Source organism: Vitis riparia, chromosome 2, assembly GCF_004353265.1.
Source record: "Vitis riparia cultivar Riparia Gloire de Montpellier isolate 1030 chromosome 2, EGFV_Vit.rip_1.0, whole genome shotgun sequence".
Taxonomy (NCBI): Eukaryota; Viridiplantae; Streptophyta; class Magnoliopsida; order Vitales; family Vitaceae; genus Vitis; species Vitis riparia.
The window spans coordinates 11,426,429-11,445,697 of NC_048432.1; the positions used below are offsets into that span (position 1 = coordinate 11,426,429).

Genomic DNA, 19,269 nt, shown 5'->3' on the forward strand with positions numbered 1-19,269 from the left:
TGGCAATTTTCTTTAACTGGAACGGAGAATGATGGCAGCTAAGCCAAATGCAAGGTTTGTTAAGTTCATTTGTAACCAATTGTACCTAATAGTGCACAGCTTTGGTGCCAGCATACTTAAACCCTCCTATTCTCCATTCAGAGCTCTGAATATTTGTGACTATGATCTCAGTTTGGGCTACTTTTTCCTGGTGTGATGGATCTGTCAATATGGTACGGACTCAAGGAGAGTTTTGTTCTGGGTCATCAGCATCCAAGTCTTGAATCCCAATTATTGGATATATTTCTCCCTTGGATGCATATTTGTTATTGTCCTTATCATCTCAAGTAACCCATATTGATTGTTTTTATGCAAATGGCCTCTTTCCTTCTGGAGCAAGGTGCTACCATGGCTCCTTTAATTCCTGCCCAAAAAACCCCAAAGTTAAGGAGCCAGGTTGGTATTGGAAACAAAATTGGCTTTCTTAACTCTTGCAAATGTTTTTCGTTTTAAAAAAATAAAAACAATTAACGTATGCTAGCAATCTTCTGTATTCCTCTGTTTGCCAAGAAGGCTTTGTCTAAAATCTCAACCATCCTGTGAATTCCTCCATTCTCAAGTGTTGAATAAGATTCTGGATTATGAGCTAACTCTAGGTTGGCTAAGCAATAAGAGCGATCAAGCTGAATAGAACCGAGCCTTCATGGAACTTGGGCTGGGGATGGATCTTTAAAATGCCAAGTAGCAAAACGAAGTTTAGAGGAACTGGATTGTTTTATTGAGAGCAGCTCTCATATACAGAATTGTGATTTAAGGTACAATAGGAGAAGCAAAGAGAACCAACTCTTTCACATTTGGACCAAATTTAGTAGAAATAGAACCAACAAATGGAGATGAGATGGGAAGATCTGAAAGCCCTAAAATCAGAAGTGGTAACCCATCTTCAGACCCACTTCTGGGCAAGCTAACTCTAACAAAATGCAGCAGCCAGAAGAAGAACTGAAGGGGCTCACTCTTAACAGCACCTTTTCTTAAAACAGAGAGCCTGTACACAGCATCTGTTGCAACCCCATCTCCTCCTCTTATTTATATATTCTGGTACCATATAATGCCATAACATGAGCCTTTCTGTATCATTTACATCAGACTCCATACTCATTTGCTCTGTCTTCCATCTTGATACATTTGTACCACTTTGCACATGCTACATACACCACCAAATCTAATGCTGTCAAGGTGGCTAGGAGGAAGTAAAACCAGTCCAGGTGACCCTTGTTCAGATTTCCGGGGATCCATCCAGGCATGTGATCTTCGGTTGAGATCTTCATCACCATTGTCACAAGCAGGCTACTCACATAGTTCCCCAGTGAGATTGATGTCATGCACAGAGCACTTCCAAAGCTCTTTAGCCCATCGGGTGTCTGCGCGTTGAAGAACTCCAGCTGCCCCACATACATGAACACTTCCGAAGCTCCTATGAATGCATACTGTGGGACTTGCCAAAAGATGCTCAAGGAGCTCGACCCTTCACAGTTTGTGCAGTCTTTTTGGGCATACTTCAGTCTGTAGCACTCCACAATTCCAGCTGCGATCATTGCTATTATAGCTATAATCAGTCCAATTCCCATTCTTTGTAGCTCAGTAAGCCCTTTAGTGTCTGTCTTTCTAATTCTGCCCACCAGTGGATCAAGAACTCTCCTGTAGAGAAAGATGAAAGCTGCCACGCTCAGGATGTCAAAGCTAGACATGCTTGCAGGAGGGATTCGGAAGTTTGAGACCGTAGTTTTCATGGCAGCACCCTGCTCCACAAAGAGTGAGGCCATCTGGGTAAAGACCACTGAGTAGATTATGGTGCACAGCCATATTGGGATTAGTCTCAGTATGCATTTCACTTCTTCAACTTGTGTGATGGGGCAGAGTCGCCACTGGTTGTGAAAGCCCTGCTCCTGGTTGTCGGAATCCTTAGATGAGATAAATGCAGCTCGATCCAAGAACCTACAACGTACAGATCACGAACACAAGTTAGGCATTGTATGTTTAAGTTTATTAATAGTCATACATCTTCTATCAGATCAATTATAATGAGATATCTTCTTACTTGAATCCATCTGTGTGGAGTATCCTTCTGATGCTGTTGTTGGAGCACTCCTTTCTATCTCCTTCGTATAGGTCTTCTGCACTTGGGGGCATCTCGACCCTGAATTTCCTCATTGCGGCAACCATCACTTGGCAAAACCTGGAGAGAGGGTTGCCACTGGGCTTGAAGTGTCTGTACCTTGGGGTTCCACCCAGAAAGAGAATCAGTGCTAGAAAGGCAGAGCCTGCAGACACCCAGAACCCCAGAGCCCACATCCCTTCATCCTCTAAGTAACTCAATATGGTGTTTGAGAATAGGGAACCCAGGTTCAATGCTAGGTAGAAGTAGCTGAAAAAGGCCACTTTTGAGTGTCCCTCCTTGGGGTCTTCCTCATCAAACTGATCAGCCCCAAGTGTAGCAATATTAGGTTGATACCCTCCATTTCCTAGGGCAACCAAGTAGATAGATAGGTAAAATAACCCTATCTCCAAGCTTGAATGGGACGGACATGGAGAGTCTTCATTTCCACAGCCTTCAGGTTTGACCAAGAAAATGTATGATGACAGAGATAATGACACCAAACCCTGTCACAAAATGCACATAAGAACAATTAGAATACACCAGTTACTTAGCAATGGATTGCACAAAATTTTGGGACAGATTTTCATTAAAGTTAAACTGCAAGAAGTAGGAAAAGAAAAGAGTGACAATGGGAGGCTATACTTACTATGACAAAGATGACCTGAAAGATTGCACAAGTTTTGTATCTTCCCCAGTAAGAATCACTAAGGAATGCCCCAACAAGAGAGAAAATGTAGACAGTCCCAGTCCATTTGCTGACATTGTTAGCAGCATCAGCATTGTTTTGTTGTAAGACCCTGGTCAGGAACAGCACCAAGTTCACCCCAACTCCGAAGAATGCTAGAGTTGCCAGACCTTGATTAACTGATTAAATCAACAAAAAAAATGGAAACCATGCAGTTAGAGCCTTGATTTTCTTGGAAACTTTTAGCAATTCACATCAAACTAACTGCATTTTCTTTGAATGCATTAATCATGGGGATTCATACATTATTTCTCAAGTCCTAGAAGTTGTAAAATCCAATTTACTAGGTGTTAATTAATGGTAAATGTGTTTGTATATTCCATAGTTGAAACTTTCAAGGTCACCTCCTCCTTTTTTCCTTCTGAAAAATGAAAGAATCCTCACAAATGGGTCATTAGAGATCATAATAGAGGACCATAAAAAGGTTATTCTTCCCTTCAAGTTGCTTCAAAATACAGACACCCTAGGCATTCAATGTACCGAGAAGTTTCTTTTTTCTTTTTTTTCCTTTTTTTCTTTTCCAGTGAATCAATCCCTTTTTGAGTTAAAATGAGATTGAAAGCTATAACCAATCTATATGGAAAAGAATAAAATTGTCCTATGGATAACTGATTCCATTCCCTTTCCATGTGTGCAGTCCTAAAAGATATGATCAGAACTGTATCAAATTGGCAGTCCCTATCCAAGGAGGACTCATAAACTACCATTCATGTGGTATATGAGGTATACATATTGGCAACTTGATAAGCACACCAGGGCAAGATAAATTTTCAGGGACCATCTCTATACAACTGTGGAAAAGGACTCCAAAAAAATGCACTATGTTTTCATGAACTGTGAAGCGAGCACATCAATTAGGAGACACCCCCACTATTGCAGTGGATTTTTTGGCCATCCATTTCGTCAAACAGATGAACCTTAGGGAAGGAAAAGGTTCCTCTTTTTCCTCTTCCACTAATATTCTATCCAAGTGACCACTTTTTTATGTCATTATAGCCCAACTTGTGGGTAATATGATAGAAAGAAGGAAGAAAACGGGGTGTTTTTTTCAACCTTTGATTCTATGAGAGATTCCTTAAGAACAAAATAGAGAATATTATAAGTATTATTGTTCCCAAATAACAAAGAATGTTTCACATGTAGAATTGGAAATCCACAAAATCTACCCTTTAGTCATTTTGCTAATTCACATGGCCACTTTAAACTAAGGTGAAAGATTGCCAAACTTTTTTTTTTTCTTCTTTCCTGAATTTCTTTTGGAAAAGTTTCTGATTTACTTTAATAGAACAAAAGCCACGACTTTACAACAGGAGCATATATGAACAAGAAGATGTATATTTTTTTTCTGTTTTGTGGGACAGATAAGTGTATCAACTCGTCCCATCACGTCTGATCTTAGATATTACCTCTTCACTCCAAACATCATGTGCCTTACAAGGACACCCAGCCTCCTAAACTAAGCCCACTTGAAAACAACCCTAGATTTCACCGGACCCAAACATAATATTATTATGAATAAATTCCATAAATCAAGTTCCATTTTGATTTCTTTGTCTTATAAAACTTTATTTCCAAAGACCCATTAGGTGGAACGCATTGGGACTGATAATCTGATGCCAAAGTGTTCCAAATAAATGAAAAATCAAAAATCCATGCAGGTGAGTTTTCAAGACTAACGTGCCACGTGGCACAGACCCATGCCATGCAGTGGGAACTCTCTGATTACGTGTCAGGCACGTCTTCTTCTTTATGTGCATGCTTCCCTCACTCTGCAACTTTCCCTCCCTAAAAACCAGCTGTCTTATACATCTCCCTAATGTCCTTCACCTAAGAATGCAAACAAAGGGTTTTGTTTTTACTGCAAAAGGGCACGTCACACACGTCTCCTTCCTATCTGTTAAAGGCGTTTTTTTATTCCAGTTGAACAAACAAATAGTAATTGAATCTCACTCTCTCTAGTGGATCAACAGCTTCCACGAACCACCCAGAAAATGAATAAAACCTTCCATTAATTCAATCACTATATATCTACATATGTATGTATATTCTTTTAGTGCGTTAAAGCTAAGCAAAAAATAAGGCAAGAGTATGTTCCCTAAGACTAAGAGCCTTGCTTGTTGGGACCCATTTCTCCGGTTAGAGAAATCATAAGCCAGAAAGCTTGTGTAATGGCACTTTTTTATTTCTTCTATACTTAAAAGACTTCATAACCAAGAAGTCAAAATTATTTGAGGGTCTCAAAGAGTTATAATTCATATATATACTAGACTTAACTTTGTAGCTAGGAAGCCTAGGTTGGATATGGATCATCTCCGGAATGGAGTCTACATAGTGCGTCTATATATATATATATAATAGAAAGAGTGACATATGGAAAGAAAAAGAAAATCAAAGCCAGTTATGTATTTATCTATGGATATTTTTTTTCTTTATTTTACTTTATGTTTTTATGTCTTTGGTGAGATGTTGTGGAGCTTACAGAGTATGATGATTCCTGCAAACCATTTTCCACTCCTTGATCGGATTGCAGGGTTGCCACGGCAATCCACTGTTCCATCAAGAGTGCATGCTTCTTCTCCTGCTTTGAACTTCACCTGAAAAGATAAATAATAAGCAAATTCAAGCCAAAAATTGATATATTCAGCTTTTTTTTTTTCATAAAAAAATCAGGACTGATATCATATTGCAGAAATGCATGTGCTGATCACTTCTCAGTGGAAAGAGAAAAAATGGAAGAAGCTGGCTAGCAAGCTACATATATGTATGTGCGTCTCAAACACTTGGGCAATTAAATTCAACACTAACCTCCTTGGACACCTCTAAGCTTGCCATTGATGAGAAAAATGCGAGTGCAAAGATGAAGATGAAAGAAGAGGAAGTCGATATTGGAGGAAGAGGAGAGAGGAGGGTCCTTGGACTGAAAAAGAGGAGGGGGGTGGAAGAATATATAGAAGAGACGAACGTGGTACGAACGGTGGAGATTTTGGAGAAGACCCACATGGCAAAATCCTTTCAAATACCGTATAAGAAGCACCTTGGGATTGGAGAGGTTGTTTTTAATTAATTTACTTTCTCTTGTGTCAAAAAGTTTAATGTGTGAATTGTGAATTCTCTCAAATGGGGTCCCTCCCTAATATCCATATTGTCTCTCACTGGGTTGGTCATGATTTGAAAGATTTGACACCGTTCCTGGATTGGCCTCTTTGGCACAAAAACAGACTCGCGAGTCTTACCCATGAAATTTGGTTCCTAGTGCACAGCAATAATCTTATTTCAGATACTGCTTTATGCCCATGTTTTTGATGATACGATTTGGTGGCTTTTTTCTTTCTATCTTTCTGAGTTCATTGCATGCACAAATCCCATGTGGTCATATATTTATTACACATAACATTGTAACCTTACTTTACCTTAATTATTTGGAGTCTGTCACACAAATCTTTGTTCCCACTTTATAATCTGTAATGCAAAAGAAATATCTAAGGTTTGTTAATTCTAGGATTTATGTAGGTCGAGTTCCATAATGCTTCTTCACTTGACACGTCTCCTTTAATTGTTTCATACTTAATCTTTTGAAGTGCTAATATAATTAATATATATGTTATTGAGATGGACGACCCGCACAAGTAAACATAAATTTTGTTCGTATGCTCTTTATATTGGAAAGGTTTTTCAAAGTATCCATGGGGTATAATCTCTTAGAGAAGAATAAGAAGATGATTCTAGTAATAAGTGAAGTTAAAGTCGCCTTATGGAATAAATCATGAATTATTTCATCATATGATTAGGTTTTTGCATCCGACACCTTTATGTTTGTTGCTCAATTATTATAAAGAGATAAGAATATTCCCTAGTTGTTCCCATTTCCCTCGAGAGTTTTCTCTCCTTAGTGGAAACATCTGCATTCTAAGGATCACCACTTCAAGTGAATGTTGAATTATGAGCAAATAATGCTGTTTTTTTTTATATACTTTATGCCACTCAAGTTGCTAAGACATCTCTCTTCTATATCCTAATGTGCCAGCCTACTTTTCTCCCCTCTCCAACTGGAAAGCGGAGCAAATATTCCTCACACCATATTCTAAAAGGTATTTACTCCATACATATTAGTCACCATGCAAAACTTTGGATTGGATCATCGGACTCATCCATTTCTCTTTCGTATGAATTCCTTTTCGCCCATCAACCGCAATACGATACTATACAGTATCAGTATGTTCTTTTGCGTATTTGATTCCCTAGTCATCAATGGGAACACGTCCCGCGTCGATTTTAGGGTTTTCCACGTAATCACAACATTCGAACTATCCACCAGAAACATAAATTATATGCTAGTCATCCTAGACCTCTCAAAAGATTCACTATGCCTGATCTCTATTTAGACTTGAATTATGTAGAAAGGCACCTAATTCGGAATTTTAACCATATCAAGCCAATATTCCTAATTTTGTCACACTTTTGCTTTAATAATTTTCTTGCCAACCAAACGAAATTAATTAAAAGTAGATCAAAGATTGGGATATGTAGAGTTGGTTGGACCAACAGAGACATATCAGCTAAATGCTCAACTGGCTTGAGAGGGACTTAAGCATATATATGTACGCTGAAAAAGGATCTCCTAATAGTCATGCGCAGCCCATGTTGATAAGTCTATGACAAGCAGTGTTTTTGGCCATGTCATTCCAACAAGTAAAAGCAAGAAAACTGACCAGAATACATGATTCTAATTCAATTCCAAGTCCCTGTTGACAATGAAATTACAAGCGTTTTCTAACGACAAATTAATTAATCCAATTTTCCTACCGATCAAACTCCATAGGAAGAAACCAAATAAGAGGCGGCTGACTTGCTTCAAATCCAACAAGAGGGCCATGATAATGTCGACACCATCATGATGAACCCTCAGCCTCCATGGCAAGTAGGCCAACACCTTAGAAAGAGTAGTTGAGATGTTACTGGGATATGCATGGTGGGGGATGTGTGTTTGCACGAGGTAGAATTGATTCCGCCAACCACCTGCTCTACTGTCACCGCTAGATTCTGTGGGGGTTTACGTAATGAAGTTAATTTACTAATTAATCTGTATAAGGCCAATCTTCAACCCTCTTCTGCTTCATCACTTGGTCACAAAATTAATATGCTAAGAGAAATGATAAAATTAACTAACCATTTTCCATAATTTTTGAGGTGAATATATAATATTGGGACGTACTAAATCTACTTTGTTCAAATTAGGTTTGAACGCCATGTCTTGTTGCAGTAGCACTTTTAGTTTTGGCAGGACACACTTGATCGAATCATCGGGGAACTCACAGCTCATGACAGATGTTCATATATTCTATTAAACTCCAATATTTAGTTCTAAATCAGATCCATCCCTTTTGTACACTAACAGTTTAAAGGCGAACAAAAAGAAAAATTAAATGCATGTCAAAAGGAATACAACTGTTAAGCATGAGCCAATAACCCCTTCCCCAGAAAGAATAAAAGCTGAAAAAGAGAAAGAAAGAAGACAAGCTCGTGATGGACAATTGGAGAGAGGAGTGGGGTAGAGGCACCACTGCATGGAAGAACTGACAAGTGCTTGACCCCCATATAGTCCAATTAGTCGGGCAAAGTCGCCAAAGCTTGCACCAAAGCTAATTTGGTGTGCCCAAGCTGTCAGTATAATCATTTTTTTTTTTAGTTAGGTATCCCGACGTATGAAACCAGCTATATTGGAAAACAAAACAACAGGCAGGTGAAGGTGTGAGTGTTCGAATTAATGGTTCAATATGGTCACCTAACCATGACTGTGAAACGCAATTGTGCGTATTTTGTTGATGCACTGACTTATCTAAAGCAGTCCCATGAAGCCAATTTCGATACTCTTACGCATGCATACACTATTGTGCTCAAGAAAAGTTGGTGTCAATTTTTAATTGTGTGCCGGAGATGGCTTATCATCTGCAGCCATGCCTCCAATTTGCTGCTTTTCTCTCAATTTATTTACTCTTATTTGTCAACGTCAAGGAGTCAGATTCCACTGCTACATTTTCTATATATCAACATCATGCTGGACAGAAATAGAATACAATAAATGGATTGAATTCCATGGACTGAACGAACTTCTTGCATCATTTGAATTGATTAAGGCAGACAAGTAGGCGTTTTAGTCCAGGCTCACAAGCACACTCGTAGAAATTCATTGGTTGGTCTTACGTCGTGCCCCAACTAAGCTCACAATTTTCTTGTATCTTCGTCTGCATTTTAAAGTTTTCTACTGCTTTACCACTATTAATGAGTACCCCATTTTAACCTGCTACTCAATATTCAAATTCACTTATCAATCCATCTTATACATGGAAAGTTCGAAATCTACCTAACAAATTATCAGGTTTTTGTTTTCCATTTGGTGGATTGTGCATATCATGGAAATAATGATCATCTTATAAAGGACTTAATCATTGAGTGTATGACCTTCATTCTGGTAAATATCGGCGTCTGAGGCCACTACAAACAGGAGCTGGGATACCCCATCTGGGCCATATATCCACCATGTTTTCCGTCACTTAAAGCCACTAGTTTTCCCATAGTTGCGTCCTCCATTTCCATATAGAAAAGGGGTAGGTCCAGCGCAGAGAGGCCGATGACTGTGTCGTTCCATGTGTACAGAGGTCTCAACAAGACCAATTCCATATTGGAATTGAGTGCACTCGAGTCACGCATGCCCATGTTTGGTCAGCAAATCTGGTTCTAGATACAGTTTGAAGCATAAAGTGAAACAAAATCACCTTGCTTTCATTCTTAATTAATAATGATTTAGTTCCTAATGGTAGACATAGACTTCTCAAGTCTGTGGTGATAGAGATAGGAGCATTTGTCTTTCAATGACATATCTTTTCAGTTAGGTCATTGCACTAACATACTAAATTTATATTTCATTTGCCCTTTAGTTAATTATCCATATTCGATTCATTTCTCATACTCTCCAATAACTACACATGTATATATGGTATATATGATAAACCTGCAAAATCATCAGCACCGTCTGAGGAAGACCTTATTACAGTGAAGCTCTAATGGAGCTTCTGTTAGACTTATCTTATCATACAATCAAAAGGTACAACACTTTTCTGTATACTACTGAGGAAAAACACCATTTACACAACTAGGCTTGATTTATAGATACTAGAGACCCCCCGTATGATTCAAACCAAGTCTCCTGTGGGGGGGAAAAGGAAAGAAATCAGGTCTGAAATGAGTGAGAATTTGAGTGGATTTTCTTGGTGGGGTATCCACGTTATGAGGTAGGTAATAATGGAAGATGCATCACCATGAACATCTTTAGTTTTCTGACGATTGTGTGAAAAGGATCCAGAGCTCCATGCACCAAAAGCATGGAAAGAAATTCCCCAGTGGTTCTGAATTCTCCCGAAACAAGCCAACTCAGCTTCCGTAGTTTTCATCCAAACGAGGGAGACATTGTGTTTCGCTGTGGAATTTGGACCCAACCCTCCAAGGCCAATAGATAAGTATATATATTGTTTTCACAATCATATTGATTATTTGGATACACATTTCCACTTAAAATAGTCTACTTAAATTAAATAATATTATTTAAATTAAGAATTTAAAAATATATATATATTTTATGACATATTTATAAAAAATAAAAATAAAAATGAAATCATAATTTTGTTTATTATTTAAAAAACATCATTTTAAAAATTAATCTTACATTCAAACCTGTCTTTTTTAAAATAGGATTGCTTGTTAACAGATATCATATCTTTCATCTTTCATTTTTTTTTCAAGTAAAATTATTTTTATTAAAAAAATAAGTATAAACACAATCTATAAATTTATAGTAAAATAATCATTTTTGTTTGACGATTTTGACGTGGATATAAAATGTTATATTTTTTAAATTAAATTTCATAGCTATAGAGTTTTATAAAATAAAATAAATAAATAAAAACTAAAAACCCTTGCATTGGACATGAGGACAAATTAATCTTACATTCAAACCTCGTCTTTTTTTTAAAACGATTGCTTGTTAAGTGATATCATATCTTTCAGTTTTCATTTTTTTCGAGTAAAATTATTTTTTTAAAAAAATGAATATAAACACAATTTATAATTTTATAGTAAAATAATCATTTTTGTTTGACGATATAAAATGTTGTATTTTTAAAAATAAATTTCATAGCTATATAGAGTTTTATAAAAATTTAAAAAATAAAATAAAACCCTTGCATTGGACATGAGGACAAATATTAGTTTGTTGATATTTGGTTCAAGGAGGTAAATTAGTTGATATTATAACTCATGTTCCGACTCCAAAATACCCCTTTATTATCATTCAAATTACAGAAATGCCCTTTGGGGGTTGAGGGGAGATGTTCTAAGTTGGATCTCTTTTCCATGTCATTATGGATGAGGAAGAAGGCACAATAGGAGAATGAGGTTTATTTTACAACTTGGGGTTTTAGGCCAATGCCTCGAAAGGTGGAAAACTGACACACACTTGTAGACAAGATAGATGAGTAGGGTTCTTAAATTTTTTGTAAAAGCTAGGTGATGACTAAGTTACCACTACCATCAAATTCCCATTAACAAATACTAACAAAAGCCTCACTTTGTCCAACCCTTTGGGTTGCCACATTAGCTATTTCACCATTCCATAATCCTACTTTAAAATATATCCTCACCAATCACCATCTATGTTTTACTATTACCCCTTTTTTTTTTCTTGGGCTGATTGAGATGTCACTTTTTGGCATTTTAGTCTTCCTAATAGTGGCCTTGTGGTCCTTTTCACTTAGTTTTTTAGGACTTCACATGAATTGTGTGGAAGTCCATGATTTTCTATTGGGCTTTCCCTCTGCATTTAAGAAAAGAGGATTTGAAAAATAATATATATTTTTCAACTTTAACAAGGAGTAGTGCTGTGGACGAAAAATTTATTTGCCTTTTACATTTGATATGGTACAAAAAACCCCTAAAGAACTTTTTTTTTTTTTTTTTTTTTCTAGATCAATTTTCTCAGCTGGATTCAGATCATGCTTGGTCAAAGAGAATCCATGATATGGAGAATTGTATCAATTTAAATAATGGGTCACTCTTGTTCTTTGGAAATTGATTCGAATAAATTAAAGTTGATCAAAACTTTACCTATTTTTTATATTGGATTAGCAAGGTTTTTTAATCCAATTTTAGGTTTTGATTAGATTTTTTCGGGTTCAATAAAAAATTAGGATTGATTTCATTGACCTCCTTCGAGGTTTTGACTAAATGCTTATAATCTCTGTTGGTTTGAAATTTTATCGAATATTTTTCTTCCCTTTCTCATTTATTGTTTTTACTCACCTCCCTCCCGTCTAATTCAAAATGAGAGAGATATTTGACGAATGTTTAAACTAGGAAAAGCTAGTTGTATTTAGCTAAAACCTGAAGGGAGGTTGGTAAAATTAATATTTTTTAAAAAGTTAAAAAAATTTTGCATTCATCATTTAACTAAGAATTAACTAAATATGTGTTTTTCCAAATAACACTTTTGTATTGTAGTAGTGTTACAAACTATTCAAACAAATATTCAACATGGTTTAAAATATATTGTATAACATAACCATGGACTATATTGACTTGGACTTGGCCCATTCCAAAAAGTCTCAACCAACACTAATAGAAAGCCCAGTAGGCCCAGCAAGCCCAGTGATTGAGCCCATGCCATTGCACAAACTTCGGAGGCCCATGTTACTATTGGGCTAAAGTTGATAGTTCTGCTGTGGTACAAGATAATAGTTGTCTACAATTGGGGGAGCTAAGTCAATACTTTTTTTCAAATTGGGCTGCAAGTGAGCCGAGTCTAAGGATTTTGGGCTTATTGAAATAGAACAAAATGATGAAATTTAATTTTTCTTTAAATATTTTTCAACAATTATTCATTTGATCATTTGACAATATTGCTATGTTAATTGATTTTATATGAAGTTGTTGAAACTTTTCCTTATTATCGTTCTTTTTATTATGGATTTCATTTTTCTTTGGGAAAAAGCGTGGTTTGGTTCACACTTAGGTAAAAAAATCAAAAGAGGAATTTGGATTTGTAAAATACAAAATCAATACCTTGAACACAAAATAATTAAGATTTCAGTCATTTTTAAATCAAAATTATTAAAAATAAAATAAATAAAAAACTTTTAATGATATGGATACTACTTTTGAGTTGAGATAAGATTTTAATTATTTTTGGAAGATTTCTCTTTTTTATTTTTTTTTATGTGCACATAAAAACACATTTTTCCCCTTTGACGTGGGAGGTTTGTTCAAGTCCCACACAAAATTTACCTATAAAAAAAAGGGCAAACACATGAGACACAAAGTTGTAGGAAGTTCTCCTTGGTAGCATGTATAGAAGATGCATAGGACATGAGACATGTGGTAGTACTAGAAGGAAGAGCTGAAACTTTCAAGAAGCTACCTATGAGTTTCTAATTTCTTTTAACATATATACATTATATTTTTTTTTTATATAAAAGTTGTATAATTTGAGTAATAATAAAACATTCAGAAAATTCCCAAAATTCTTCTTTCGATGTTGGTATCAAAGATCAGACTCATTGTTCACCAATGGCAACCACATCTGCAAATTCCTCAATCCCTTGGGACTTATCCACCCTTGCTTTAGCGGAGTCTTTAATATCAGAGGAAGACCAAATCCTATATGTTGTAGAATGTCTAGGTCTCAAATATAGGTGTCAATCACTTCTAGAGTTGAGCCATACTAACTATTTGATGTAGGTGCCATTTTTCGTACGAATTGAACAATATATCATTAATATTGATGGATCTTGTTAAAAGTTATTAATATAATTAGTTACTATATTAGAATTATATATTTAGTTACTATATAAGATAATTTTATTTCTTTTTAGAAGTAAAGGTAAATTAGTCTTTTTTTTTATTAGGTCTATTTAAATTCTAATGGTGTTATACTTATTTTTAAAGAGAATTCATAACGAGAAATTTTAGATTTTCTTTTCTTTTCTTTTCTCTTTCAATCTTTTTTTTTATTTTTTTTATTTCAACATGATATCAAAGCAAAATTGATCTTTTTAATGGGACTTTTGATTTGTGATCTCATGGAAGAAAGCTTAATCTTATACATTGCTTTCATGTCTATTTGATCATGTAATTCTTTTCTCATCATGTTTGATCGTGGGATATTGTAATGAGTGATCACATTGCTCTTTTCCTACTTGATCTTAGTATTTAATTTCGTATTTGTTTTCATTGGTTCGTATTTGCTTTCTTTTGTTTGGTGGTTATTCATTGTTTATTTGTCATGACTGGTGAATGAGATGATTCCTTTCAATCTATTAGTATGAGATTGAATGGAAAAAATTATTCATATTAGAGGTATGTGATGAAATTTTTTTAAAAAAGGCAAAAAAAAAAATATGGGGTTATATTATTGACACTTTATACAAACCTATGAATTGAAAGGATGACAAATATGCAGAACAGTTAGATGTTTGAGAAGTAAACAATTCAAAAATTATCACTTGGATTGACAACTCTATTGATAATTCGATAGGCATACAGTTGGTGTAGTACGAAATTACTGGGATAGAGCACCTAAAAACAAACCATGATATAACAAAGTTAAACTTAATTATCCTCTTATTATCCCTTTAGTGTATTAACATTGATTTGAGTATTCAACACATGTCTCTTACATTGGACATGACTTTGATACATTAGGAATTGCACAGAAAATACAAGTCATGGATTCTTTATAAGTAGATAAGTTGTCCACAATTGATTCATGAATTTAAACAATCCAGTAAAGAATGTAGTGCACCACCCCCTAATTAGAGGAATGACTTATCTTAGTCGTCAGATGGGTTTCTTATGGTAACCGCACTATAGTATATGATGCACACTAGACATGACCTATGATGAATCATGATGCAAGGTTATCAAATGTCATAATTCACCAAGCTACTATACTGCATGGACTCTCAAATTTGAGAGGATATTAAGTCTGTGTTTAAATTAACAAGAAACTTTGACCTATGGATGAAATCCAAAGCGGTCATATATTCTTATAGAGTAGGTCAATTTTAATGGAGGTTGGTGTGACCACAATAATTTCTTTAGTGGAATTTGACATATGCTCCTTAGAGTTAGAGTATGTCAATTGATCATATAATAAGTGGTATCTGTAACTCAAGGATTGGAAATGTTATCTTGATAAGTGATAACACTAATTGTTAGATTACGAACATTAGTTCATGGAAGTCTACATACAATGGATAGTGGGTTATGGACCTAAGCTTTATCTCATTGTTATTTACATAGGGTATTGGAGTGCAGTTGATTTTCTTTAATGAAATGTTGAATCAACCTCAAAATTTGATTATGAGGGAGCTAGTACTCCTATGGGTCTTAGTGGTCCCCACTTTAAGCTTATATACCATGATGACATGATTTATGAGAGTTGGATTGACTTTAAGTTCATTATCGTGTATAAAGATGTTTTGGTAATTATGCAAGGTTGCATAGGGGATAATAAACAAGGTTTCTAGTTTGGGTTAATTGATTAATTAGATGGTCCTATGTGGTTAATTAATCAATTATGACCATTTTTTAGCTAAATTAATTGACTCAAGCCTTAATGGGCTCAAGTAATTTAAGTCTAGTGAACAACCCTATAAATGCCTCCTTATGGGTTATAGCTTTTTAATGACTTTCAGTTAGTCATCTTCCATCTTTAGAGAGAGAAAGAGCCAAAACTTCCTTCATTCCATTGCTTACACTTTAGAGTGTCAAGATCATGGTTTGAGTTATCAAGCAAAAGATTGAATGTACAAGACCTCTAGACTTTTCAAGCTTCTTCTTCATCATATGGATTTTGATTTGGGAACATCCAAATCATAGGTATGAATATTGTATATTTAAATCAATAGTTAATAATGGTTTTTATAGTCATATGTTTCCGCTATGATAGATTTAAATATGCCTAGGGATAAATATATGCACCCTATAAGATCTAGGATAATAAGAACAACATAATTTGAGGTTATCAACATATCATGTTTCAAATGAATGATCAATAATATATAACGCCTATTATTTGTAGGATAATATTATGCAATGATGTTTGTTACTTGGTATTTTTAAAAATATGAGAATTTAGGTAGTGAAGTGTGTTCAAAGTAATAAATTGCATATTTGCAATTTTTTAATTATCTCTATTATTGTTCATCATGAATTGGAATAAATACAATTCTCATGGAAACTATATTATTATGACTAACTAATAATTATTAACTGCAATAATCAATTGAAGGGCATTATCACACTTTAAGCTAGGTTCTTTTTGTGTGTATTATCTACTCATGGTATGTTATGGGGAGAATGGTAATCTAAAGATGACCAATAGTGGGACATTGAACGGTTACATGATGTTCATCAACAAGAATATGAGTAAGTAAACAAATGTTCAAAGATTTATCTTGTCATTTTACCATCATGTATTGTATAATAATTTTTAATTAACAATCTTAATTTTGATTATTGGTTTTTCATGTAGTGGTGATTGTGGAAAGTTTGAAATCAACTATTCAAAATACTTTATGTATGACTATCCATCCAAGTCACTAACCAATGGCAGTATGAACTAGTTTCAAGAAAAAAAAAATGGTAAAACAATTGTTTTGCTTTAAGAATTTGCCTTTGTAATGAGGTCATATGTCATTGAGGGTTGAAATTTTACTTGGTGTTTAAAGTTTTAATATTCGAATGTAATTTAAGAATTAAAACATAAATATCAACATTTTAATTTCAAATAACTTAACCTAATAATTCTTTGTAAATAAAATTTAATCAACCATAGTTTATGTTCAAATGCATTTTTTGATTGAGGAACTCAACCTTTAAGCTCTTCATAAATTATTATTTAATCATAGTTAATTTCAGGTAAATATTTTAATTGAGAACTTAATCCTAGTTAAATTATGTGTAAATTAAACTCGATATTAGTTAAGTTCAAATAAATATTCTATTTGAGAACTAAGATCAAGAAAATATTATGATTAAGCACCTAAACTTAGTTTATTTCTTTATAAATGAAACTTAACCATAGTTAAGTGGAAGTGAATATTTTAATTAAGAACTCAATGTTAGTTTAATTTCTTTATAAATGAAACTTAATCATAATTAAGTTCATGCAAATTTATTTTGATTGAGAATTGACCAATAATACTAAAGCCAATATCATTTTTTATATTTGGAATTCATTGTTTACCATCATTTTATTTTGTCATATCCTCTCTTAACTCCACTTTCATACATGTGGATATTTTTTTGTCCTTGAAGGGGAAACAATGGATTACCCTGAAAATCCCACTTGATTAAGGTTTAGGTTGTTACTTGACATGGTACTTATAGGAAGGATCCAATTGGGACAAGACTCAAGCCCTCTATCTTAAAGTTACCATTTCCTAAAAAAGTTGTAGTCCACTATAAGATAAAAAGTATAGCATTGACTCAATTAAAGTATGTCCCAAGTATGCTAAAAATAACTTTGAAATGGATCTTTATTAAAGCACTTCCTAAAAAGAAGAGGAAAAACTGAACTGACCAATAGCCACACAATAAGCTTCAAGGCATATATGAAAAGGAGCTTAAAAGGTTGGTGATTATTTAGGCTTGAAGCTCAAACTCTATCCCAAAGTAAGATAATAGCTTTCATTTTTTTTTTATAAAGAATTTAGCTTATTTACTACAAATCATAGTAGAATACGGGTCATATGTTTAATAAACTAACAAGTTAAAAGTGTAAGACTAGAATGATGTATCATTTTAAGAAAATTGAAGCCCTGGTTTGAAAATTGTTTTTGAAAATAATCTTATCTTTTTTAGAAAAAAATATTTTTTTAAATTCAGAAAATATGTTTGGCAAATTAAGAAAAAAAGTTTTTTTGATAACAACTAAATTGAAGGCAGTTGAAATCGCTAATAAATCATTTATTTCCTCTCACCGTGATCAACTACTTCTATTAAAATATGATATGACTTTATTAGCAAGAACAGAGTTCGCAGTCACCAAGAGTTCACCACGTTCAAGCGTTCAAAGATCTTCTTCTCCCTTGAGGCTTACTTCACTACAATGATTGATTTATATCCATATTTCACTGGATGTGGGAAAAACATAGGGTTGTGGTTGATGTGAACTACTCCAGGTCGTGACCTCAAGGCTCTAGATGCCATCAACAGCTCAAGGTTGTGGATGACAAGCACGACTTCGAGTTGTGAGGTTAGGGCTCTATATGGTTTGAAAAGCTTAAGATTGTGAATGACATGAACGACTTTAGGTCATATGCTCAAGGCTATAGATGCTAGGAACAGCTCAAGGCTATGATGGACATGGACAACTCCAGGTTGTGAGCTCATGTCTCTTGAAGTGATGAAAGCTCGAGGTTGTTGATGACATCAATGACTCCGGGTTCATGAGCTTAAGGCTCTTGATACTATAAAAAACGTAGGCTTATGGCTGACATAAATGACTCCAGGTTAAGAACTCAAGGCTCTAGATGCGATGAACAACTCAGAATTGTGATTGACATGAACAAATTAGTGTCATGAGCTTAGGGCTCTATATGGTATGAACAACTCAGGACAATGGTTCACATGAACAACTCAGGATTGTGGTTCACATGAACAACTCTGGGTCATCAACTCAGGGCTCTTATTGCTATGAAATGCTCAAAATTGTGGTTGACTTGAATGAATTTGGGTCGAGAGCTCAGGGTTCTAGATGCTCTAAACATCTTAGGGATGTGGATGACATGAACAAATTCAAGTCCTAAGCTCAAGGCTCTAATTGCTATAAAGAACTCAGGGCTATGGTGAACATGAATGACTCCTACTCATGAGCATAGGGCTCTTGATGCTATGAAAAGCTCAGGGTTGTAGATGACACGAACCACTCCGGGTTGAGAGCTTTAGGCTCTAGATGTTATGAATAGCCAATGGCTATTGTTAACCTAAACGTTTCAAGGGCAAGAACTCAACACTCTAAATGTTATGACATGAACGACTTTGGGTAGTAACCTTAGGGCTCTAAATGCTATGAACAACTCAGGGTTGTGTATGACAATAATTCTAGGTCATGAGCCCAAACCTCTTGTTGTAATGAAAGGCTTAGGGATATGGATGACATGAACGACTTTAGGTTGAGAGCTTTAGGCTTTAGATCCTATGAACAACTCAGGGTTGTGATTGACCTAAATGACTTTGGGTTGTGAGGCCAAACCTTTAGATGCTATGAACAGCTCAGGGTTGTGGATGACTTAAACGAATTCAGGTCATGAGCTTAAGGCTCTAGATGCTACGA

General features: G+C 34.9%; 1 protein-coding gene across 1 annotated transcript; it reads right to left on the reverse strand.

Annotated features, from left to right (window-relative positions):
• Positions 1-714: 714 nt before the first annotated feature.
• On the reverse strand, positions 715-5,783 carry LOC117931534 (protein NRT1/ PTR FAMILY 7.3). Its single transcript, XM_034852503.1, has 5 exons — positions 5,688-5,783; positions 5,362-5,476; positions 2,784-3,001; positions 2,078-2,640; positions 715-1,974 (listed from the first exon to the last, which is right to left on the reverse strand). Exons 1-5 carry the CDS (start codon positions 5,712-5,714, stop codon positions 1,122-1,124), a joined length of 1,776 nt encoding a protein of 591 aa, XP_034708394.1. The 5' UTR covers positions 5,715-5,783; the 3' UTR covers positions 715-1,121.
• Between the last annotated feature and the right edge of the window lie 13,486 nt (positions 5,784-19,269).

Coding starts and splice junctions, on each gene's coding strand:
- LOC117931534 (XM_034852503.1), bottom strand. CDS start 5,714: ATGGCAAGCTTAGAGGTGTCCAAGGAG. Junction 3,002..5,361: donor TGCAGGAATCATCATACTCT/GTAAGCTCCACA, acceptor TGATTTAATCAG/TTAATCAAGGTCTGGCAACT. Junction 1,975..2,077: donor CTCCACACAGATGGATTCAA/GTAAGAAGATAT, acceptor TGTACGTTGTAG/GTTCTTGGATCGAGCTGCAT.